The sequence below is a fragment of the Ranitomeya variabilis genome, chromosome 8 (assembly GCF_051348905.1).
Source record: "Ranitomeya variabilis isolate aRanVar5 chromosome 8, aRanVar5.hap1, whole genome shotgun sequence".
NCBI lineage: Eukaryota > Metazoa > Chordata > Amphibia > Anura > Dendrobatidae > Ranitomeya > Ranitomeya variabilis.
In genome coordinates this window covers 12325622-12351952 of record NC_135239.1, presented here as the reverse complement: position 1 = coordinate 12351952, position 26331 = coordinate 12325622, and the positions used below count along the sequence as shown (strand labels likewise).

At 44.0% G+C, this 26331-nt stretch overlaps 1 protein-coding gene across 2 annotated transcripts in view; it reads left to right on the top strand.

The window, feature by feature from the left end:
* AK5 (adenylate kinase 5) overlaps window positions 1-26331 on the top strand; it is a 133541-nt gene that overhangs the window by 31353 nt on the left and 75857 nt on the right. For both annotated transcript variants that reach the window (XR_013218565.1, XM_077277557.1), the window contains exon 6: window positions 8322-8513. Coding sequence is in view for 1 of the 2 variants with exons in the window: in XM_077277557.1 (XP_077133672.1) it covers window positions 8322-8513 (192 nt within the window). In the remaining variant the exon portion in view is untranslated. The remainder of the gene's footprint in view (window positions 1-8321; window positions 8514-26331) is intronic.

Here is a 26331-nt window from a genome sequence, read left to right as displayed (position 1 = left end):
GTGCCTGGAATCTCAAGACTTCTTGAAGCTTAAGATCAGAGGGACATTGTGGCAATTGGGGAGATAATGTGTCAGCAGCCGCTCTGAGCCAGATTGTCATCAGGCCTCTAAATATTTGCAATCATTTCCTTTCCTGGATGTAGAAAGTTGTTGAACGTGTGAAGAATCTGATGGATTTTCAATTTGCTCTTTTTCTATGAGAAGCCTGCAGACCGAGGGCTGCGGGATAACACGCAGGGGGAGAGCTGATAGCAGTGGAGTTAGGATATTCATGTGGACAAGAACAATAATTTACATTTTAATGGAAGACGAATGCAAGACAGTAAGAAGTCCCAAAATACCCAAGATTAAATAATGCTGGGATAGGAGTCTGATATACTGGGGCCGTTGTAGGGATTGTCCAGTCTTTTATAAATGAAAACCTGTGTTACTGTCACGAGGGTGTTACGTCCTCCTGGAAAATCTGGAGTTAGACTTTCACGTAGGGTAATGAATCGCAGGTCTTCTTTAGAGATGGTGTGATTCATGTCCTATTTTAAATGGATTTCCTTTCCTTCAGTGCTGAGAGGGTTAATGACTCTTTCCGTGCTGGCTGAGACCATACAGCCAGGTTGTTCTCAGTTGCAACTGCTTATCATTTACTCCCTCTATATATACAAGCTCTGGGCGTTTAGTCCTTGCCGGTGAAAGATTTGTCTTCCTGTGCTGAGTGCTAAAGCTGATTGGTTGGAGTGGAGCTGTAGTAGAAGTGTTCTGTGGTTTTCTATATGTAGTATGTGTGCGTTCATCTCCCGGTCCCTATTCCCATTTAGTTTATTCCTCCCTGTCCCTATCCTCCTCCCTTTTGCATGATAGACGTTTTCTGTTATCCCTGATTTGTCTTTTTGTCTTGTTTCCCTTACATTTCTGTCCCAAACCTCATGGGATGGGGAGTGGACAGAGTAGGGTTTAACAGGACCCATTATAAGGTCGGAGACCCGGGCCTTTCTACCTTCAAGAGTACTCCCGGGACAGGGATAGTTATGGTCCCAGTTCCAAGGACAGTTTGGGGCCCCTCTTCCATACCGAAGACCGTCACAGCTTGACAGTTATATAGTAACTAGACTGTGGCCCGATTCTAACGCATCGGGTATTCTAGAATATGCATGTCCCCATAGTATATGGACAATGATGATTCCAGAATTCGCGGCAGACTGTGCCCGTCACTGATTGGTCGAGGCAACCTTTATGACATCATCGTCGCCATGGCAACCATTATGACATCTACGTCGATACTGTGCCCGTCGCTGATTGGTCGAGGACCAGGCGGCCTCGACCAATCAGAGACGCAGGATTTCCAGGACAGACAGACAGACAGACAGACAGACAGAAAAACTCTTAGACAATTATATATATAGATGTGTGTAGGTCTGCCTCATGTTTAAGCTACATCCTCTCATTCGGAAAGCTTTGGGTGCTGTCCACGTGCACACGTCCATATTTTGTCATCATATGGAAAAGCTTGGGACCAGAAACCTCCTTCCGCCTTCTTCATTGAAGCACACTATGCCTCCCCACTGCCCCTGCGCAGCAACTCAGCGGAGGCATCATACTGTGTGATTCCGTGGATAAGAAGTGGGACTTATCTGGTCACAGGCCTCTCTATCTGCCAGCTTCTTATGGATGAGTGTGCTTTTACGGCATAAAAGGTTCTCACCTACTACACAAAATAGTACTTTAGTAAAAATCTACATACTACAGGGAAGCACTTTTATTTTTCAGAGAAATCTGCTTCTCTTTCCTCTAATATGCAATTTCTTCACCCAGCCTCTTCCTGTATGGACCATTGCTCTATAAAAACCAGCTGAAGACCACCTTAGCCAAAACAAGACTGCTTGCTCACTGAGGGATCAGATTACAACGGACTATAATGTCTATAGCGTTGCTACTTGTGTTTTATCTTGCCCCGTAGTTGGATTCACAGGTACACTGCTCAGTACAGTTGCATAATGTTCTCTAAGCTGCTGCTTTCCAGTTCTTTTATTTTGCCTCAGTGCAGGATTCACAGCTACACTGTCCCACACTGTTGTATAACATCCTCCATGATGCTGCTGCTTTCCAATAAGTGTTTTATTTCACTCTAGTCCGGATTCACACCTACATTGCTTAGTGCTGCTGTATATTGTTCTCTACGATGCAGCATTACAGTTAGTGTGTTACATCCTCCAGAAATGGATTCACAGGTACACTTTTCTGTACTGCTCTGTAATGTTGTTCATGTTGTTGCTTTCTAGTGTTTGTTTTATTTCACATCAGAGTTGGATTCACATCCGCACTGCTCAGTACTGCTGTATAATGACCTCCATGATGCTTCTCATGAACATCTGCTACATAGAGACAAGAGAGCAGTAATCTCTGATTTCTGTACATGCTGTGTATGGGTGAAATCCTAGCAACTAGTCTCAAGTCACTAGCCCAGCGACAACTGGAAATAAGAGAGCCTGCAGAGTGGAAAAATGAAGGATACAAGACAATTAATGGTCAGGAATAGTGTAATTCCACATGTGTGCTCACACACAACACCTTTCTCTGAAAAGTCTCTTGAAAAGACACGTACACTTTAACCACTGTATAATAAAAATGTTTTTGGAACTTTCTAACATCCTGAGTACTTGTGTCCTCCCGCATTTTCAGCACCTGTGAGTGCATGTGTAGAGCGGAGCAATCCTGCTGCACTAATCTCCACTGTCTCCTACGTCTGCTACAATGTATCAGTGAAAAGAAGTCATGTTTGGTTCTATAAGAATTTGATGACACATTGCAGCAAATCATCAGCTGTGATCAGGAAGGATTTTTACCTTCTTGAAGTACACAGTAACACTTTCAATTACTGACAGTCATCTGAAGTGATGACGATGACTTCAAACTGAAACATAAATGTTATTAGAAAGTCTTAGGTAACTTGCACAGAACATTTCTGTATCATGTCGTTCAGGTCGGTAACATCTCATCCCTTTTGCTTTATCTGTATTTCACAGATGGATTTCCTTCCAAAACTTATCACAGAAAATCCCGACCAGTTATGGCACAAGTTAACCCTTCATATTATCAGCTCCAAATTTTGCCAGATTGACCTTTGATTGGCTGCAAAATCGGCAGCACAAATCTGCATAAAAAAATTAACCATGTGTATTTGGCCGTGCACGGCGGATTTCTTAAATCTGCTTTGTCATTATTTTACAGATTAATTCCCATTGACGTTAATTAGGAAATTAAAATCTGCAGTCACATCTGCTAGTGATGTAATGTTGCTGCATATTAGCCGGCAAAAATCGACAAGTTCAGATTTCCCTGGGGGCTGTGTGCAGATTTGCTGCGGTAATCATCCTGTACTGATCCACCACGGCTGGGCCAGCCCTCGCTCATCGGACGTGACCCCACTGACAGCCGTGTATATATTATGGATACATTTCCAGTAATCGCCCGGTGTTCTCTTTTGTTTGACAATTGGTAAACCATGGAGGAACGGTGATTTCTATCTCTGCTCCTCAGCGTCATTTCTCTGCATGTGGCTCCTGTCTATTTGCTGCTCAGCGCTGTCAGCAGGATGTCCGCTTTATAGAAGACAGTTTTCATGCTCTGAAATTACTTTTCCCGAGAGCTTCTTACTGGGTGGAAAAGCCTTAAAGGCTGTAGGCACTACTGAAATGGAAAAATAATTTTACGTATGCTATTGGTTAACACAATTTCAGTACATTTTCGTCTGCAATGTTTAATTTCAGACCCCCTATTGTCCAGTTCGCAGACTGATACAAAATTTAATATTTTGAGTTGTGTGTGTTTGTATGTCTGTCCAACAAATGAAGGCTGGAGGTGATATATATGTGTTTTTCCCAGTACTATAGGCTGGATGTGAGGTCTGTGTCTCTCCCAGTAATATAGACTGGATGTGAGGTCTGTGTGTCTCTCCCAGTAATATAGGCTGGATGTGAGGTCTGTGTGTCTCTCCCAGTAATATAGGCTGGATGTGAGGTCTGTGTTCCGTCCTCCCAGTAATATAGGCTGGATGTGAGCTCTGTGTGTCTGTCCCAGTAATATAGGCTGGATGTGAGGTCTGTGTCTCTCCCAGTAATATAGGCTGGATGTGAGCTCTGTGTGTCTCTCCCAGTAATATAGGCTGGATGTGAGGTCTGTGTGTCTCTCAGTAATATAGGCTGGATGTGAGGTCTGTGTGTCTCTCCCAGTAATATAGGCTGGATGTGATGTCTTGGTGCCTCTCCCAGTAATATAGGCTGGATGTGAGGTCTGTGTGTCTCTCCCTGTAATATAGGCTGGATGTGAGGTCTGTGTGTCTCTCCCAGTAATATTGGCTGGATGTGAGGTCTGTGTGTCTCTCCCAGTAATATAGGCTGGATGTGAGGTCTGTGTGTCTCTCCCTGTAATATAGGCTGGATGTGAGGTCTGTGTGTCTCTCCCAGTAATATTGGCTGGATGTGAGGTCTGTGTGTCTCTCCCAGTAATATAGGCTAGATGTGAGGTCTGTGTGTCTCTCCCAGTAATATAGGCTGGATGTGAGCTCTGTGTGTCTCTCCCAGTAATATAGGCTGGATGTGAGATCTGTGTGTCTCTCCCAGTAATATAGGCTGGATGTGAGCTCTGTGTGTCTCTCCCAGTAATAGAGGCTGGATGTGAGGTCTGTGTGTCTCCCAGTAATATAGGCTGGATGTGAGGTCTGTGTGTCTCTCCCAGTAATATAGGCTAGATGTGAGGTCTGTGTGTCTCTCCTAGTAATATAGGCTGGATGTGAGGTCTGTGTGTCTCTCCCAGTAATATTGGCTGGATGTGAGGTCTGTGTGTCTCTCCCAGTAATATAGGCTAGATGTGAGGTCTGTGTGTCTCTCCCAGTAATATAGGCTGGATGTGAGCTCTGTGTGTCTCTCCCAGTAATATAGGCTGGATGTGAGGTCTGTGTGTCTCTCCCAGTAATATAGACTGGATGTGAGCTCTGTGTGTCTCTCCCAGTAATATAGGCTGGATGTGAGGTCTGTGTGTCTCTCCCAGTAATATAGGCTGGATGTGATGTATTGGTGTCTCTCCCAGTAATATAGGCTGGATGTGAGGTCTGTGTGTCTCTCCCAGTAATATAGGCTGGATGTGAGGTCTGTGTGTCTCTCCCAGTAATATAGGCTGGATGTGATGTCTTGGTGTCTCTCCCAGTAATATAGGCTGGATGTGAGGTCTGTGTGTCTCTCCCAGTAATATAGGCTGGATGTGAGCTCTGTGTCTCTCCCAGTAATATAGGCTGGATGTGAGCTCTGTGTGTCTCCCAGTAATATAGGCTGGATGTGAGGTCTGTGCGTCTCTCCCAGTAATATAGGCTGGATGTGAGCTCTGTGCGTCTCTCCCAGTAATATAGGCTGGATGTGAGGTCTGTGCGTCTCTCCCAGTAATATAGGCTGGATGTGAGCTCTGTGTCTCTCCCAGTAATATAGGCTGGATGTGAGCTCTGTGTGTCTCTCCCAGTAATATAGGCTGGATGTGAGATCTGTGTGTCTCTCCCAGTAATATAGGCTGGATGTGAGGTCTGTGTGTCTCTCCCAGTAATATAGGCTGGATGTGAGCTCTGTGTCTCTCCCAGTAATATAGTCTGGATGTGAGGTCAGTGCGTCTCTCCCAGTAACACAGGCTGGATGTGAGCTCTGTGTGTCTTCCCTTTCTATATTGTGGAGATCTGTCTCTCCTTCCCTGCTACTTTCACTAACACTGAGAGAAGACAGCAGAGCATTGATAGCGCTGTCATTAGCAGGACCTTTAATAGATGTTCATCAGTTATGCAGCGCACTCAGCCTCGTACTGGACTGCCACAGGAAAATGGTAGAACATTTTACTGAAGACTATTCCGAAAGTTTCTTAGCTTTTACATTTAGAAAGCAAATGAACAATTTATAAAAAAAAAAAGAATCTGTGTGAAGGCGATAGCCTTTAAAACTCTGTTTCTGAAGATGAAAAACAACAAGTATGTTGAGGACACGGTGGCACTGACAGCGCCCAGACCTCACAAGTGTCGATAAAGCTTGTCTTCTCTCAGGCAGTGGAGGCTTGGTAATTGCACAGTGTGTTAAGTGTGCAGAATTCATCACTGCTCTTCCTATGGACAATCAGGACGTTGTGGAAGAAAATAGCTTTACAGGTGCAGGTGACACCACTGGAATCTATGAGCGCAGATAAATGAATGATGACACATATTACTGCACTTAATGGACAACATCAGATTGATCCCAACTATTGTGTTCTTTTATCTGCCAGATCTACAGTAGGAGATAATGTGGTTTTGCAGAGCACAGACGGTCTGTGAAGGGGCCACAGTATATGTTGGCGCACAAGTGATTGTTCCTTTAACATTTATCTGTTGTTTCTAGTGATTTTTCAGAATAAGCCGTAATGTGTGCTCATGAAGCATAATCCTATTCTTCACCATTTATATGACTCGTATCATTGTTCATCAATTTTCCCCTTTACAGACTCTCTCTAATTTTCAGTTGTCTCTCAGCTAGTGGGAGGAGACTAGGCAATATGTCTTCCATACACAGCACACACAGACATGGGGGCTTCTCTCTCTCTTGTCTCTTTTTAGTAAATGTTCAGAAGGAGCAACACAAAGGTGAGATAAACACTTACTAGAAAGCTGCAGCATTACACAGCATTACTGAGCAGTGTAGCTGTGAATTTAGTACTCGGGTGAGAAAAACACTTTACTAGAAAGCTGCATTACACAGCAGTACTGAGCACTGTAGCTGTGAATTTAGTACTCGGGTGAGAAAAACACTTTACTAGAAAGCTGCATTACACAGCAGTACTGAGCACTGTAGCTGTGAATTTAGTACTAGGGTGAGAAAAACACTTTACTAGAAAGCTGTGGCACTACACTGCAGTACTGAGCAGTGTAGCTGTGAATTTAGTACTCGGGTGAGAAAAACACTTTACTAGAAAGCTGCATTACACAGCAGTACTGAGCACTGTAGCTGTGAATTTAGTACTCGGGTGAGAAAAACACTTTACTAGAAAGCTGCATTACACAGCAGTACTGAGCAGTGTAGCTGTGAATTTAGTACTCAGGTGAGAAAAAAACTTGACTAGAAAGCTGCATTACATAGCAGTACTGAGCACTGTAGCTGTGAATTTAGTACTAGGGTGAGAAAAACACTTTACTAGAAAGCTGCATTACTCAGCAGTACTGAGCACTGTAGCTGTGAATTTAGTACTAGGGCGAGAAAAACACTTTACTAGAAAGCTGTGGCACTACACAGCAGTACTGAGCACTGTAGCTGTGAATTTGGTACTAGGGTGAGAAAAACACTTTACTAGAAAGCTGTGGCACTACACTGCAGTACTGAGCAGTGTAGCTGTGAATTTAGTACTAGGGTGAGAAAAACACTTTACTAGAAAGCTGTGGCATTACACAGCAGTACTGAGCAGTGTAGCTGTGAATTTAGTACTTGGGTAAGATAAACACTAGAAAGCTGCAGCATTACACATGAGTACTGAGCAGTGTAGCTGTGAATTTAGTACTAGGGTGAGATAAACACTAGAAAGCTGTGTCATTACACACTAGTGCTGAGCAGTGTAGCTGTGAATTTAGTACTAGGGTAAGATAAACACTAGAAAGCTGCGGCTTTACATATGAGTACTGAGCAGTGTAGCGGTGATTTTAGTACTAGGGTGAGAAAAACACTTTACTAGAAAGCTGTGTCATTACACACTAGTGCTGAGCAGTGAAGCTGTGAATTTAGCATTTGAGTGAAACAAACATTTTCCAATCTGTTTGTGTCTTGCATTTTCTCTTCTATCTTTCAGTTCCTCTCCTTTCTTCCCTTTCCCCCTTATTGTAGACTTCAATAGGAAACTGTAATCTGATCCCTCAGTACATTGGGAATCCATTTTAATTTTGACCAAAATTATTTATTTTTTAGCGTGAATGATGAATTCAGGAGGTGGTGAGAAGAGAAGTGGCTCATAAGTGGAGAAAGAAGCAGATTTCTCTGATAAGATACATTATGGAGCTCCTTTTATGACCTTGTAGTTATGATAGAGTTTGTTAAATAAGACCGTGACCTTTACTGTTTTGCTAGATTTCTAGGGCTTTGTACGACCATAATTCTCATTTATGATACTGGGAACCCACTGCTAGCAGATACAGTAGTGGGATCCATTGGGCTTCATAGCGCCACCCTGTGGCTGTGCTCCCTGACAGCATAATGTCCGTGATGGCACTGTGATTTCACTTATATATTGTTTCTTTTTCTCTAAGTTTCTCCTTTTCTTCTTGTCTTGTTTCCCCTCAGATCTGTACTCCGGATCTCGTGGTTTTTCTCGCTTGTGCCAATCACAAACTGAAAGAACGGCTGCTGAAACGCGCGGAGCAGCAAGGGCGGCCGGACGACAACCTGAAGGCTATCCAGCGGAGATTGATGAACTTCAAGCAAAACACAGTCCCGCTGGTCAGCTACTTCCAGGAGAAAGGTCTCATCATCACGGTAAGGAGCGGCGCACAATGTCAGCACAGCGCACAATGTCAGCGCCAGGAAGCTGCCTAGAAAGCACTGTACAATTCTGTCGTGGCCGCCCAGTGATTGGGCGAGCATTGGTTTTTCTGGAACTTCCTGCAGACTTTTACTTTGCAGGATCCTCCATCACCGTCATCATTACTTGTCACTACTGTACACTAAGTGTAAGGAGACGTACGGGGCCACGCCAGCCATTATGGCCCCTGTGTATGAAATGGCACCACAGTGCAAGTGAGCGCTATGGAAGCTGCAGCATCACAATACTGGACTTGTTTTGAAATATTCCTCAGGGGATAATCCAAAGCAAGACCCACGTGCACGCTTGGCTAAAGTGAGCATGCACGTGTGTGGTGTCAGGACCGGCAGCTGTCGGCAGAGTGAGCCTTTCATAGATCTCTATAGGGCCGGCTGCACTTACGAGAAGGGGAAAGCTAACAACTTATATCAATACTTCCAGGAGGAATAACAGAGGAACGGCAAAGACTTGTGAAAAAAGATAGTGGAATATGGAAAATGTGATTAGATACTAAAGCGAGGATGGCAGGAGGGATGACGGGCCCTCTTAAAGGGGTTGTCTCCCTGGACGATGGCAGGAGGGATGACGGGTCCTCTTAAAGGTGTTGTCTCCCCGGACGATGGCAGGAGCGATGACGGGTCCTCTTAAAGGGGTTGTCTCCCCGGACGATGGCAGGAGGGATGACGGGTCCTCTTAAAGGTGTTGTCTCCCCGGACGATGGCAGGAGGGATGACGGGTCCTCTTAAAGGTGTTGTCTCCCCAGACGATGGCAGGAGAGATGACGGGTCCTCTTAAAGGTGTTATCTCCCCGGACGATGGCAGGAGGGATGATGGGTCCTCTTAAAGGTGTTATCTCCCCGGACGATGGCAGGAGGGATGATGGGTCCTCTTAAAGGTGTTGTCTCCCCGGACGATGGCAGGAGGGATAACAGGTCCTCTTACAGGTGTTGTCTCCCCGCACCTCTGGCTCACAAGGCATAGGGGGCTGCGAGGATGACATTATTATCCTCCCACCTTTTACCATAGGGAGGCTTGCAGACTGCACCAGTAGAGACCAGAGCCGCCCTCGCTTCGTATCCCAGTTTGCAGATGTAATATCAGTGTGACCCGTGAGGGCTGAATCGGAGGAATATTAATTCTTTATTATCCATGTAATTAAAATGAACTCGCAGTCGTTCGATTCTTCGACCCATTAATGGGATTTGGGGCGGGGCATCAGTCGGTCTTCGCCGAGGTCGGCAGATGGAAGGAGATTCATTCTTCTGGAAAACTTTTAATTGCTTTTTTTTCTCCCCGGTGACGCACTTGCAGCTGAGTTCGCCTTGTGTGATGTGATTTTGTGTGATTCATTTGCGCTATTCTTCCTCGCCATCTGCTGTGTGGGGATCTTTTAAAAATAAAGTTCGGCTCCTCAGACTCACAGCCGTACAGTAAATGCATTTTGCTGATTTTGTTTCTTTGTTTCCGTAAAGGATTTTTATTCCGATGAGTTAGTCAGCGCCGAGTTATCAAGGGCAGCCATTTACACTGCAGTTATAGCGGTGCCGCCCCTGGAATTGGGAATAGTCTCAAATTCTGCAATTGGGGCACTAACATCCTTACATGTGTGTGTATACAGTCATGGCTGAAAGTGTTGGCACCCTTTTAAACTGTGCCAGAAAATGAAATAATTTTCCCAGAAAATTATTGCACTTTCACATGTTTCGTTATACACAGGTTTATTTCCTTCGTGTGTATTGGAACGACACAAAAAAAACAGAGAAAAAAAAGCCAAATTGGACAGAATTTCACATAAAAGTGCAAAAATGGTCTGGACAAAATTGTTGGCACCCTCAACTTAATATTTGGTTGCACCCCTTTGGAATAAAAAACGGCGATCAATCACTTTCTATAACCACCAACAAGTTTCTTACACCTCTCAGCTGGAATCTTGGACGACTCTTCTTACAAACTCCTCACGATCCCTCATATGTGAAGGCGTCTTTTCCCAACAGTAGTTTTTAGATCTCTCCACAGGTGATCAATGTGTTTAGATCCGGGCTCATTGCGGCCACTTCAGAACTCTCCAGCACTTTGTTTCCATCCATTTCAAAGTGCTTCTTGTTTGGGGTCATTGTCTTGCTAGAAGACCCATGACCTAAGAAGCGAACCCAGCTTTCTGACACTGCGCACTACATAGTAATCTTCAGATTTCATGATGTCTTGCACACAGTCAATGCACCCAGTGCCAGGGGCAGCAAAACACCCCCAAAACATACTTGAACCTCCACCATATTTGACTGTAGGTACAGTGTTCTTTTCTTTGTAGGCCTCATTCTGTTTTCCGTAAATAGTAAATTGATACTTGGTCTCGTCTGGTTCTATCTTGGTCTCGTCTGTCCACCAGTCCCTTTCCCAGTAGGATTTTGGCTTACGTACATTTTGGCAAAGTGTAGTCTATCTTTTTATGTCTGTGTCAGCAGTGGGTCCTCTTTGTTCTCCTGCGATAGCGTTTCATTTCGTTCACATGTGGATGGACAGTTCGCACTGACATTGATGCACCCTGAGCCTGCAGGGCAGCTGCAATTTCTTTGGAACTTGATTGGGGCTTATCCACCATCAGTACCATCCTGCGTTACAACCTTTCATCAATTTTTCTCTGCAGTCCAGTCAACGGAGATTACAGTGCCATGGGTTGTAAACTTCTTGATTATGTTGTGCACCGTGGACAACGGAACATCAAGATCTCAGGAGATGGACACCTACGGTACGTGAACCTGGAGCTGCACCTGCGGTACGCGAACCCTGACACTGTAACCCTGAAGCCGCACCTGCGGTACCTGTGTCTGACACCGCTCCAGCTGTACCCGATCCTGACAAACTGAATCCTGAAGTCCCTCTGGCGGTACATGATCCTGAAGATACACTCACGGTACCCAAACCTGAAAACATTCCGGCGGTACTTGATCCAGCACCAGTGTCTGTCCTGGTTAGCATTCCTGAGTCCGTACTGTCAGAGCCTGTTTCACTATCCGAGTCCTGTCCTGACTGGGGACTCCGAGCACAGAAGATCAGAAGGTCCCTTTAACAACAGAATATAAAAAAAATATATATATATACAAAATTAAAGAACAAAGCAGTTATTTTCTTACTTTTATCCTTGTGACTCTGGGAACAAGATGTGTGAGCATCTCCATAGAATAACATCGGCATTCTGCTCTTAACTCCCCATGGACAGGAAAAGGAGCCAACGACAGGTGCGAATGAGGCCCGAGTCTACGCCGGCCCTTATGTCCAGCTTTCTCTAGATTCCTGCACAGCTTCTAGTCACGGTATTGTTTGCCTTCATGTTGCTCTGTCTTCTTGGGATGCAGTTATCCCTCTTCGTCAAATTTACATACGTTTTTCCAGAATCCTTTTGCCCCAGACTTTGTCATGCACCTCCCTTGTTATTTTTCGTTTTTCCAACATTATTTTTTCCAACAAGATTTGTTTTGATTTTTGCTTTTTTTTTTCGACTTGTGAAGCTGCAGAGTCTTAAGGCCCCGTCTCACATAGAGATTTACCAACGATCACGACCAGCGATACGACGTGGCCGTGATCGTTGGTAAGTCGCTGTGTGGTCGCTGGGGAGCTGTCACACAGACAGCTCTCTCCAGCGACCAACGATCAGGGGAACGACTTCGGCATCATTGAAACTGTCTTCAACGATGCCGAAGTCCCCCTGCAGCACCCGGGTAACCAGGGTAAACATCGGGTTACTAAGTGCAGGGCCGCGCTTAGTAACCCGATATTTACCCTGGTTACCAAAAAAAACAAACAGTACATACTCGCCTTTCGGTGTCCCTTGCCGTCTGCTTCCTGCTCTGACTGAGCCGCCGTACAGTGAGAGCAGAGCGCAGCGGTGACGTCACTGCTGTGATCTGCTCTCACTTTCCGGCCGGCAGTCAGTCAGAGCAGGAAGCAGACGGCAAGGGACCTGACGGACATCAGAAGGCGAGTATGTACTGTTTGTTTTTTTTTACATTTACGCTGGTAACCAGGGTAAACATCGGGTTACTAAGCGCGGCCCTGCGCTTAGTAACCCGATGTTTACCCTGGTTACCAGTGAAGACATCGCTGGATTGGTGTCACACACACCGATTCAGCGATGTCAGCGGGACCTCAACGACCAAAAAAAGGTCCAGGCCATTCCGACACGACCAGCGATCTCACAGCAGGGGCCTGGTCGCTGGTACGTGTCACACATAGCGAGATCGCTACTGAGGTCGCTGTTGCGTCACAAAACTAGTGACTCAGCAGCAATCTCGCTAGCGATCTCGCTATGTGAGACGGGGCCTTTACAGTACAGCAAGCTTTACGGGAGACTGTATAATGAGTTCCTTCATGCGGAAAAGCTCCGCTCAGAAAAAGCAAGAAAGCGCGACTCCAGATGATGCTCTAAAGAAGCTCCTCGTGTCATCTGGTGGATGTTGTGAGAAAGGTCTGATCCAAGAATGGGAGAAGATGCCAAAGGAATTAATGGTATAAGGTTTTCTATTCATGGCTTGAGTTAAAATACTTTGAAAACTTTGAACAGAAATGCAGGATAGGGCGTGTGGAAAGGGTTGATAATTCTGCACCTTCTTTGATGAATCCACATTTATTTATTGCCTGCTGGCCATGTTCGCTCCATGCACCTTCCCATGTGGAGGTGAGCAGTTATCTAATGTTTATGTCCAACTTAACTTGCTCTAATACATTAAAAATATTTAAAAAAAATCTGTAATTTAGCATTTTTCATAAATCTATCGTTTTATCAATATGAATACTTGGAGAGCTCAGGAATGACTTAAAGTAGCAAAGGGGACAGAAACACCACTGAAAAAAAAAAACATTAAACAGTTACAAACTAATCAGTGAACCATCTTAAAAACCCAACTATTGTTCAGAATAGTATGTAGAATATGAACATAGATATGCAGTTGTACACCCATGAGTGCTCTGGGAGCTTAGGAATTACTCGAATAGAATATCGGTAATTGCATTAGCTGTTGCTCAAGATGAAAATAACATCTCTCTGGGACATTTATACAACCTGAGCTGAATGAGGAGCCCTCCAATTAATGCAATTAGATCAAAATTTTTATTTTTTGGATCTGCTTTAGTCAAAATGATTTGTCCACCCTCTGAAACCTTCTATTAGTTTTATCTTAACAGAACCTATTACAATTAAAGATTTTATTTTGCATGTAAAACATTGATACAATGAAGAGAGGGTTTTCCACTTTAGTTATTTGTGTGGAAGATGCAGTACTCAGAACAAAACGTAGAACATAGGTATGTAATTTTACACCTATGAATACTTGGAGAGCTTAGTAACTTCTTAAACTAGTAAAGGTGACAGAAATGCTAAAGTGGAAACATTAAACCGTTACAATTAAATTAGTGAACCATCTCAGAAACCTTGAGTCCTTCACAACACTCTTGTAGCCATTGTTGCTTTTGACTAATAGCTTAAAGTCTTATTATGGAACTCCTCTCATTTCACTCATTCCCAACTTTAATTTTTGTATTTATTTTTTTTTCAGCAGCCCCTTTAAACTGGGTTGATACTGCAGGGCCTGTCCATCTGGGGCACAAAAGCTTTTAACCGCCCATTTAGCAATGTTGAGATGCAAATATTAACATTTTAGCATTGACAAGAGCACGCTGCTGAAAATGTGTAATTAGTATGCAAAGAAAAAATATTGTCAGCAGCAGAAGCTCGCACACACTCTACATAGTGAATATGTAATCGCCATCAAGTGCCAGAAATCTCACTAAATATTTCATGTGTAGAAAGGTTACTCAAGGAAAAAGCACAGGAATAATCAGCGGTACTTCTTGTACTTAGGATTTAGTGAGCTCCTTCCAAACCTTTACAAACCGTATTGATTCAAATCCTCTGAGCGTTTATTTTATCAGAAGTTACTGAGCTTGAGAGTTTCCATTTCTACATGAAGTTTATTTAGTGGATAGAATTAGTTTCCACTTCTGAAGTTTGTTTATTAAGAACTGCTGTATAGTACAAAGCAATTTGTAGAAAATAAACGTATATACTATATGTATAATTATACACCCTTGAATACTTGGGGAGCTTGGGAACTTCTCAAATTGAAAGTCTGTAACATCAATAGAAAACTAATTGTCAGATTCCATCGGACATTAATTCACCAAAGTGTACACCACTATAGAAAATAGATATAAGTAATAAGGAAAGGGGAAAAGAAGAATAAAGTATGTGAATACATTAAAATATAACTTTTATTTTCTAATATAAAAAATGGTAATAAAATATCATACACCCAATTGAGAGTAGTGTACAGTTAGTCCTCGGGTTACAACGGTCTCGAGTTACATCGTTTCGTGGTTACAACGCTTTATACGACGCCTCATTCTGACTTACACGGTTTTGCGTCGTAAGTCGAACTACATGCAACTACGTGCAGTGGCAGGAGAATAGAGTCCAGTACTGTACACTGTACCCGGTTACACGAGGAAAACGAGTCTCCTGCACGCCATAACACCCTAATTATGTAGGGTACTGTGTTAGGATAGGTGTTTGGATAGGCTAAGTGTTTGCAGTACTGTACTGTTATTATGGTACAGTACTGTATGAATGTATGGTCCGACTTACATCGAAATTCGGTTTACGACGCCGTGTAAGAACGGATCAACGTCGTGAGTCGAGGACTAGCTGTATATTGGATCGCTACTGTATGTACATTATATTATAAATTAGACAGTTGTGATCTACTAGTCCCGGTGGTGTGCCCATGGTGTATATATGAGTATTTTTCAATAAGTTCCTGACCAATGTCCCTTATAATTGAAATGTCAGGGTTTAAATATGACAGATTTAATGAATAATATAGGCCTAGGGTCATATCAATTGAGTGACTACGAGAGAGGGTTATTACTCATGTCGGGTGTTCGAGCCTTAATAGAATGAATGTCTGAGCAAAACACCCACTAGTGTTATAATGGCCTGAGAGGATACTCTGAAAGCGTCATGGCGCTTTAGACCGGTATTCCTGCGAAACGCACTTCAGGGACACATATGTGCCAGGTGTAAAAGTAGGGTCATACGCATGCTCCCAAGAGAGGGGGTATAGCAACACAGTCATAGTGGGTGGGCTACAGCCTCGGCATCTACCGGCACTCTATCATATAGTGTGCCTGCTCATCCATACTGAGTGCTCTGTAACGCATTTGTAGTTGGATTTGTTTTACCCTTCCCTTATTTTTTTCTTTTGTGGACAATTGTTTTTTTAAAAAGGACATATGAAGAAAGGCACCTTGATTATAACTTGTAATGGATCCATGAACGGAGAAACCTGATATAAAAGCCCTGAATCACAGTTTTGTTTTTTTGTTTTGTTTTTACCCCTTTGATGGAATTCCATTTTGTTGGTTCTGTTACTTTTATTTTGCCAGAACATATTGCTCTTGATATTATCTTTTGTAAATGAAAAAGTTGATACAGTCTAGAAGAATATTCTGAAGTTCATTTCCAACAACTGTTCAAAACAAAATGTAGAATATGAATATAGAAAAAGTAATTTTACACCCATGAGTGCTCTGGGAGCTTAGGAACTACTCAAATAGATTGTCAGTAATTACACTAACTGTTTTTCAAGATGAAAATAGCATCTGTCTAGGACATTTGTGCAACTTGAGATGGCTGAGGAGCCCTCCACTTAATGCAATGAGAGTAAAAGTTTCCTTTTTGGATCTGCTTTAGTTAAAATTATTTACTTATCTTCTCAAACCTGCTGTTAGTTTTACATTCACAGAACCTACCCAGCTAGAGATTTTATTTTGCATATGAAAAAGTTGATGCTTTGTAGAGAAAGATTTTCCACTTTAAACATGTTTAGTTATTGGTGTGGCAGACATAGTGAGCAAAATGATATGTAGGACATAGGTATGTTATTTTACACCTATGGATATTTGGGGAGCTTAGGAACTACTCCAATAGAAAGCCTTTAATGTCGTTAACTATTACTCTATGAGGAGCCAATATATTGGTAGCAAATTATTTTTGTTGGCTACTTCTTTCAAACATTGTTACTTTTCATTTTATATTGATTCCTTTGTAAGGGTGCCTGGTATTGACTAGTAGTATGGTCATTATTATCACTGGTATATAGCTTGCATGCCTTTTGGGGGCATTTATTTATATGCCGCAGCCTCTCAATAGAGGGGATGTAGGTGAATTGTAAATAATGCACTTCCTCCATCTATTAGATGTATTCTCTCTGAAATATGTTAATGGGTTAACTTTAGCTTCCAACTTTATCTGCTTGTGATGTGAGTTACCGATCTAGCCTGATAATGCTAAGAATCCTTTGTGAACATTTCCATCAGATGAAAGATCTTTGAGAATTGTCTGATTATCGTCAGGAGCCCACGCTCTATCAGCTGTCAGCCTCCCCGAGCAGATCTATTACTGAATTTCCCTACAATAGGGCAATTATTGGGATAGGAGATTATTCTGTCCTGTTTAGAATGGTTGACGTCAAGCAGAAGTGGATTTCCGGGTGCAATTCTCCTTGTAAATACTTTATTCTGGGTCTCGTCCAATTCACCTATCCATTAGTGGTGACTGCACGGTTCCTGGGAGTCCATCCGGGAATCAGCCCTGTCCCTTTCCCTCTATCCTCAAGACTGTGGCTAAGAGCGAGTTAAAGGGGATGTCCAAATGTACAAGAAAAGCAAACAATACAATGAAATAATAAATAATGAAATGATACCCCCCTTACCGATTTACCCCAACATTCCCATCCAATTACTTTATTGCTCCGCTGCTGGTCTGGACAGACGTGTGATCCACCAGTCAGTATTCCAGCCAGTGATTGGCTGTAGCAGTCACATGTGCGTTGGGGGCGAGCAGGAAGTCCAGAGCCCAGAGGATCCTGGAAGTGTTGGGACTGGATCACTGGGGGAGATCAGTAAGGTGTTTTTATTACTTTCTTGTTTATTATTTTACAGCATTATAAGAATTCTTTACATCTAATCTTATAGTTGTTGGCTATCCCCTCTTAATGCAGTCGCACTCAATTCCAAGTCTCCCCTTGTCACTGGTGGGAACAAAGGACGGGTTCACAGGTTTGACTTCACCTGGAATAGCCCTTAAAGTTTTTTTTTTTTTAATGGAAATCACTTTGGAAGTAATATACAGAATTTGTGACTGTTCTGGGGGCAACAAAGAATTCTGCAATTTGACAACAGAGATGCAGGAATCCCCCCAGTGATCCAGTACATATACAATGTTAGCTATGAGATTGCCGCCGGCGTCCTGAATGTAATATAATCCGCTGGAATTGGAGGCATAAATCATGGCGGCCGCTTTACTGTACTTATCTGGCCACTTGTCTGACTGCATTAGTGACCTTTTTACTGCCTTCATCTGTCCAGTTGTTTTCCTTTTATTTTTCCCTTTATGTGTGTACGGCTTTTACAGCTGCATTATCGTGCGTCACTCAATTCCTAAAGCGTTGAGATAGCTAACCAATTTCTGCAATCTAATATACCAGTTAGTGGGGGATCGCCCGTCCTCTGGGATGTGATGGTCTCATAAGAGCTGGTGTCTTCATGACTTGTATTACTGACTCATAGCTGGCGGCTGACTAATCAGGACCAAGCAGTGATGCCAGTGATAGGGATTCCGTATTGTGCAGAATGTCACATTATCACATAGGTTCAACAGTTCTTTGTGGGGTTTTATTTTTAGTCTAAATAAGTCTGACTAACTTTTGTTTTTCCCCAAGATGCAAAGTGATTTAGATTTTTGCTGCCTGTAGCCACCACTAGGGGGAGCTTGAGAGCGGACTGCAGACAGGTTCAGTGCTGAATTGAATGGGAGCTGCAGAAACGTGCAGGGATCAGGTTCCCTCTCACAGCAGCTGTATACAAAGCTGCAGCCAGAGATTGTAGGAAGTAAAAATACATTTAATAAAAGTCACATTTTTGGGGGTTCAGCAGGAAGACAACTCTTTTTTTGAATTGAATACAGGGAAACAATGTGCTCAATAATTTTTACTCTAGATCAGAAGTGATCTTTGTTGTATCCGGAGATGCTTCCAATAGGTTGTGCCATAAATATGACTGCTCAGTTCATAAGATAAACTGACCCCTATATGTCGGCCAGGAAGGGGGCTGGCTTGGACTTTAAAATAAGCTCTGAGCCCACCCCCTTTTCCTTCATAGCCCATGCGTGGGTCCTGGTTAGCTTATGAAATGAGCCGTCTCCACACCCTGCAATGAGGACGTACCAACATGGAAAACGCTCTCCTGTGCCTGTGTAGAGAACTGAGCATACTCAACCACTTATGAAAAGTACCAAACCTACACTAGTATCCTAAGCTTCAATATAAAGCTTATATGAACAGAGAAATCAATAAATACCCATACAAAAAAAATAGATACAAATATATTTGTATTATTGACATCGATTAAAAAATATTTACATAAAATCAGACTCCTAAAATAACACAACCACCCGGTGAGCACCGAGACCACACTCCTGGATGTATGAGCAAAACAATACAAAATAATGAATATCTAAGCATCGAAGCCAGATACTAATAAAAGAAAAAATGAAAGCGCCCAAGGTCATCAAAGATTAGCGAAAAAGGCGGAGGGTTTAAGTACATACACAGTGTTATCTATAACACACCACCTATAAGAAAGGCACCCAATGCGTGTTTCGCATCAAGCGTCGTCAGGGGGAAGCTAATATTATGTTTACAGCATTGAGGACCTCGGGCTTTCTGATTTCTTTTATGAGTATCCGGCTTCAATGCTTGGATATTAATTACTATCTTCTTTATTGTTTTGCTCGTACATCTAGGAGTGCTGTGTCAGTGCTCACCTAATTGTGTTATTTTATGCCTCTGATTTTGTGTCTTTCAATTGTTTTTAATCATTCTCAACAATATGAGGATATTTTATCTATTTTTTGAGCTTTGCATATTTTTTGTACAGAATATTCAGAATCTTTTTTAATCCAGTTCCCTAGATGGCGAAAGCTGTTTGATCCCTGGTCCGCTTGCGTTGACCTGTCCGTGCCGCCCATGAATGGTTTTGATCCCTGGTCCGCTTGCGTTGACCTGTCCGTGCCGCCCATGAATGGTTTTGATCCCTGGTCCGCTTGCTTTGACCTGTCCGTGCCGCCCATGAATGGTTTTGATCCCTGGTCCGCTTGCGTTGACCTGTCCGTGCCGCCCATGAATGGTTTTGATCCCTGGTCCGCTTGCGTTGACCTTTCCGTGCCGCCCATTAATGGTTTTGATGCCTGGTCCGCTTGCGTTGACCTGTCTGTGCCGCCCATGAATGGTTTTGATCCCTGGTCCTCTTGCGTTGACCTGTCTGTGCCGCCCATGAATGGTTTTGATCCCTGGTCCACTTGCGTTGTACCTGTCCGTGCCGCCCATGAATGGTTTTGATCCCTGGTCCGCTTGCGTTGACCTGTCCTTGCCGCCCATGAATGGTTTTGATCCCTGGTCCGCTTGCGTTGACCTTTCCGTGCCGCCCATGAATGGTTTTGATCCCTGGTTCGCTTGCGTTGACCTGTCCTTGCCGCCCATGAATGGTTTTGATCCCTGGTCCGCTTGCGTTGACCTTTCCGTGCCGCCCATTAATGGTTTTGATCCCTGGTCCGCTTGCGTTGACCTGTCCTTGCCGCCCATGAATGGTTTTGATCCCTAGTCCGCTTGCGTTGACCTTTCCGTGCCGCCCATGAATGGTTTTGATCCCTGGTCTGCTTGCGTTGACCTGTCTGTGCCGCCCATGAATGGTTTTGATCCCTGGTCCTCTTGCGTTGACCTGTCTGTGCCGCCCATGAATGGTTTTGATCCCTGGTCCACTTGCGTTGACCTGTCCGTGCGGCCCATGAATGGTTTTGATCCCTGGTCCGCTTGCGTTGTACCTGTCCGTGCCGCCCATGAATGGTTTTGATCCATGGTCCGCTTGCGTTGACCTGTCCGTGCTGCCTATGAATGATTTGGGTCCCTGACATATAATTGGACATCGTAGATTGTTCTGAGACGGATGAATTATCCTGAGCGGCTTCTACGCTGCAGCTGCGGGCGGACTGCCTCCTGTCTGAGGTCATTGCTGAACATTACAAGATTAGGATTACTCTCCTTTTTTTCTTTTTGTCCTTTCTGTGAGTTTTTCTTGTTATCCGTGTTTGGTGGAGGAGCGGCATTGTGTTTGCATTGTGCTCGCCTCCCCTCATCCTCTGCATGAACTGCAGGTAGTGATCTCTCGACAACTGTCCTGTGTTTTTTTACAGGCTGCGCACTGGCAGCATTCATCACCCCCGCTCCCGTACTGTTCCCGAAAATTATGTGAACACAATGAAAGTGTAAGGAGGTTTATGTACTGCAGTGTATTCCACATTCGATGGAGTCATTTGTGGCTTTAAGAAAAGAAAAATGGAGAAACTAACTGGACATATTTGCCTTGGTTTACGTTCACACAACCGTATTTTTGGTCTGGATACTTTCCTTGGGAATAAAAACTGACTTTACTCGGACCAGTGTTAATCAGTAGGACTGTACAGATGATCTTTTTTTCATATGGACCAAATAATTGCAGCTTGCACTTAGTGTTCTCTATATTTTGGATGATTCTCGCCCATTTAAGTCTGTGAGTGTGAAAATAAAAATCAGAATTTATTTGGAAAACCTGTGGATTCGTTCACACATGGTGGAAGCTCTGCAGAGATTTTGGCCAAATTCGCAGCACGTTAGAGAAGAAGCAAAGTGACTGAGACAAATCCGCAGCAGCGATGAGTAGAGTGAATGGCGTGGAAAATCAGCTGGAAGATCCACAGAAAATTCTCCTGTAATAACCGCAGATTTTGACACAGATTTCTAGCGGATCTGCAGTGGAGCAGTGGGCACGTGTGACGGTGTCGCTGGGGGTTTCTCGCTCAGTAAATGTGCTGTGGATTTCGGCTGCATTTTACAATGAAAGCAGATAAGTGAGATATCAGGAAAGAGAAAATGCGCAGCATAATTAGCACCAAATAAAACCCACCGCATGTCAACTTAATGGGGGCGGTGTGTAACGGAACCACATAATCTACAGCGAAATCTTCTATACTATTGACCGCTGCAGTATTTGTACTCCAGAACTTAAATCTGGTGTGAACGTGGCCTTAATGTCCTGAAACACGAATAATAAAACAACCAATTATGTCTAAATGGCATTCTCTGTTATTACAGGAGGCCGAGATCTGGAAACAATCCGCTACATAGTATCATCAGGAGTCGGGGCGGAATATTCCAGGACTTTGTATCCGTGTGTGATGGATACAATTATCGATCACATCCGCGTGATGATTTGTGCAGAACGTCTCCACTGGGATGGAAATGAGCTCAGCTGCGGCTCCTGCCAGCTGTAAATGAGTTTCTTTGCATTGGGAAGATTCCAGGTAGCAATTAGCGGTAATTAGCTGTATGGCTCCTGCAGACGCCTGGAAGCTCATTTCCTTCATGAAGAGGGAAGCCTCCGCCTGCGACTGTGGAGGACGAGAAGATCAGAAGATCTGCGGAGGCTGCAGAATCATCCTCTGATGGACGCCAGCCGTCACCTCGTACTGTCCAGGCCATGCTCACAAACCCAGAAACCAAAGCCCCGTCAGGGACCCCATCCCTCATTGGCCAAAATATGGGCATTTTAGGCCGTTTTCTGCTCCTTTGGAGATGTGCGCACGGAGGGTTTTGGCTTCACAAAAATGCCTGAAAAATGCTTGAAAGTCTCTTCTTATTCATTGTTAATATATGACCACTCTGCTGTTCACATTTTCATTTTTTTCCAATGTTTTTTTTTCTGCTTTTGGGTTTTGAAGAAAGGCCTAATGGGAAAAAGTGAACCTGTCATCAGGATGTTATATCCTCACTAATAATAATGACCCTTTACTGCTGATTACATCTTTACCTTCTTGGTAGGATTTAGTTTTGAAGTTTGCAGAAATCCCACATTTACATCATGCGCTATTGATCTGCAGGCTCAGCGGGGCGATCACTGTCCTGGCCGTGCTCCTGACTCACCCCCTAATTCCCCGACCATCCGCAGCCTATGGTCCATGATAGGCAGGTCTCTCTTGTCTCCGAGATCTGCTCCTATGCCCGGGATTTTGTGCAGGTGCTGTCATTGCCCGGCGTCATCTCCTCAGACGGGAAGGTGCAGGCACAGCAATCTCCTGATGAGATTGCATATGCCGGACTATCGATCTTCCAACCCTTCTGATGATCACTTTTCTTTAAAGCGACATTTGATGAGATTTGCTTTAAACTTGGCCCAATCAGAAGGCATCAAAAAAATATCTTCAAAACTTCTTTACATAAAAGGGAGAGACCTGTCAATCAAGCTGGTCTGGTTGGGGGTCAGTCGGAGGCGCCTCTGTCCTCGTACTCCCCTTGTTTTCCGAGCTGTGTAATTTCTGATTTTTAAGGATCATTGGTCTACACAGATAATGTAGTCGCTGGCATATTGGATGCAGTCTCCTTCTCTTCCAGATGCGTTTTGAGGGCATGTTGTGAATTTTGGCATTTGGAAGTTTGGATTTCAGCATTCCTTGGCAACATCTAATTGGAAAGGGATGAAAGTGACTGTCCATTCTCCAGCCGCAGTTACTGCCTAATAATATATTACCTTCATTGTATAAACAGTAAGCTGCTCAATTCCCCGTAAAAGGCGGCCAGAATGTTATCATTAAAAGTGTAACTGCAGCTTCAGAAAACATCCTACAGGACAGAAATTGTGATCGGTGGCGGTCTGAGTGCTGCAACCTGATCTGGTGAAGGAGCAGAGGCTGAAGATGGATCTCATAGACCCTCGGAGATGAGCCACATGGTGAAGGAGCAGAGGCTGAAGATGGATCTCACAGACCCTCAGAGAGGAGCCACATGGTGAAGGAGCAGAGGCTGAAGATGGATCTCCTAGACCCTCGGAGTGGAGCCACTTGGTGAAGGAGCAGAGGCTGAAGATGGATCTCATAGACCCTCGGAGAGGAGCCACATGGTGAAGGAGCAGAAGCTGAAGATGGATCTCACAGACCCTCAGAGAGGAGCCACATGGTGAAGGAGCAGAGGCTGAAGATGGATCTCATAGACCCTCGGAGAGGAGCCACATGGTGAAGGAGCAGAGGTTGTACATGGATATCACAGACCCTTGGAGATGAGCCACATGGTGAAGGAGCAGAGGTTGTAGATGGATATCACAGACCCTTGGAGAGGAGCCACTTGGTGAAGGAGCAGAGGCTGAAGATGGATCTCCTAGACCCTCGGAGTGAAGCCACTTGGTGAAGAAGCAGAGGTTGTAGATGGATATCACAGACCCTCGGAGTGGAGCCACTTGGTGAAGAAGCAGAGGCTGAAGATGGATCTCATAGACCCTCAGAGTGAAGCCACGGTGAAGAAGCAGAGGTTGAAGATGGATCTCATAGACCCTCGGAGATGAGCCACATGGTGAAGGAGCAGAGGCTGAAGATGGATCTCACAGATCCTCAGACAGGAGCCACATGGTGAAGGAGCAGAGGCTGAAGATGGATCTCACAGACCCTCAGAGAGGAGCCACATGGTGAAGGAGCAGAGGCTGAAGATGGATCTCACAGACCCTCGGAGAGGAGCCACATGGTGAAGGAGCAGAGTCTGAAGATGGACCTCACAGACCCTCAGAGAGGAGCCACATGGTGAAGGAGCAGAGGCTGAAGATGGACCTCACAGACTCTTGGAGAGGAGCCTCATCCCCATCGATCAAAACGTCTCACTTGTCTCTGCAACACATCAAAAAGTTTTCTGAAAGTGAAGTTACACTTTAAAAGTTACGTTAGAAAATAGTTCTCTGACATCCAACAAGGCATATTAAAGGGGTTGCACTTTTTAAATGCTCTTTTAGGGAATTATGAGTGAAGAGTGTGATCCACACTCGGGACTTGTACCCATTAGCCAGAGCGTCTTGGAAGTTTGGATGACCGGGGCTGTCCATGCATGCATCCATGCGTCCATGCATGCATCATCCCATTGATTTGACTGGACACTGTGTAATACTTCTTCCTTTTGGGGGCGCTGCAGGGAAGTTGAACCTTTGCTGCCAGGATTCTCTACAGATCATAGGAGGTTCTAAGAGTGGTACGTCCTGTGGTCAGTTTATCATTGCAGGGACCCTTCTAATGAAAATGCATTTTCCAAAGTTGACAACCCCATTTAAGGAATTAATTAGCTCAGAATTTGTACCTAAATATCATTTGCATATGAATAATTATGGTAAGGACACTAAGGGACTGAGAGGGGATGCACTTATAAAACCTTCCGGTGCTGCCCGATGTTCCATCATCGTTATGGACAACTCTGATCAACTTACCCCTGATAGAAAGTTTATGAGAACATTGTAAAACTTTTCTGGGAATTTCTAATTTTCCTGTATATAAACCCCCCACCCAGCTACACTAGTGGATGGGAAGCTATTAATCGCTACATTGTATTTTTATCGTCCTCATTACCTTCTAACAAGGTGGTGCAGCAATCTTACAAGTGTCCAATTATAATGATACAAATCCGCTATAACAATACCATTTACATAATGTCCTCCCAACAGACCCGTTCATGGGACGTCGTTATCTCTGCCCTACATAACGGTTGGATCATTATTCAGAAATTGATATTCATAAAACAAATATTTAATTGTTGTATACGGGGCCCCGCGCTCCTGGGAACTCTCGCCCCTCGCGGACGGCAATAGATGAACTCCCAGGGTAAAATATTAAAGAGCGAGCTAATTACTGGAAGCACAACCAAACCCCCTTGATCTCGGCATCATTAATAAATATTCTTATACGATCATTAACGATGGCTGATTACCATCTCTAATTATAGGACTGGCGGTGAAAGACGCGGGAGGAGATGTGCTAATGATCGTTATATAATCGCCCGTACGCTCGGGCCCGATAACGTTCAGGAATGTTTCTGCTGTAATTGGCCGAGTCTGTTCTCTCTCGGTAGAAGGACGGGTCAGCTCGCGGGGTTTATTTCATGGCTCTGAAAAGCTTATTATTTTTTAACTTGACAATACGAAGAATTCGGCTTGTCTCCCGAGGTCTACGTGTAAAAACTTCACCCGCTTCTAATGATTGTACATTTACTAGAGACTTATAGGCGCCCATCGGGCATTCGTTTGATGCGTTTTGGAAGCTGGAAGCGGCTCCATGTTTTCTGTTTTTATTATTGTAAAGCGACAAGAGAGATAAAACGTAAACTGTCTCCAAGGATGTGATCGGAAACGCTGCTTTCTTTGGAGCCTTTTTTTTTGGAGTCTTGTGATCTCTTGTGAGATGCCCATAAAAAGTGGCATCAGATATAGGGCAGATTTACTTTGGAGGAATGTGCCGACAGCGGCCGCAGTGCGGATGGAGACATCTGTCCTAGTTACACTTTTTGAAAGAAGAAGAAAGCATGGTAGATGTTATTTCTATCTTTTTGTATAGCAAAGTTGCCTGAAAGACACAAGCCGAAAAAACACACTTTTAGCCACTTTTAGCATTCACTCTTAAAAGGGCGGAGTGAGTATTCTGATGATTAAAAATAACTAAGTAAACGAACTAAGAAACATCCTGGTGTTCCTTGTTGGTCTTTGTTAACTTCCCTTTGCTGATGATGTCCCGTATGTCCATGTGACCCCTTCAGCCAATCACTGCTTCAGCGGGAAGGCTAGCCTGTACCTCCCGAGACCACTGTGGGCAGTGATTGGCTGCAGCAG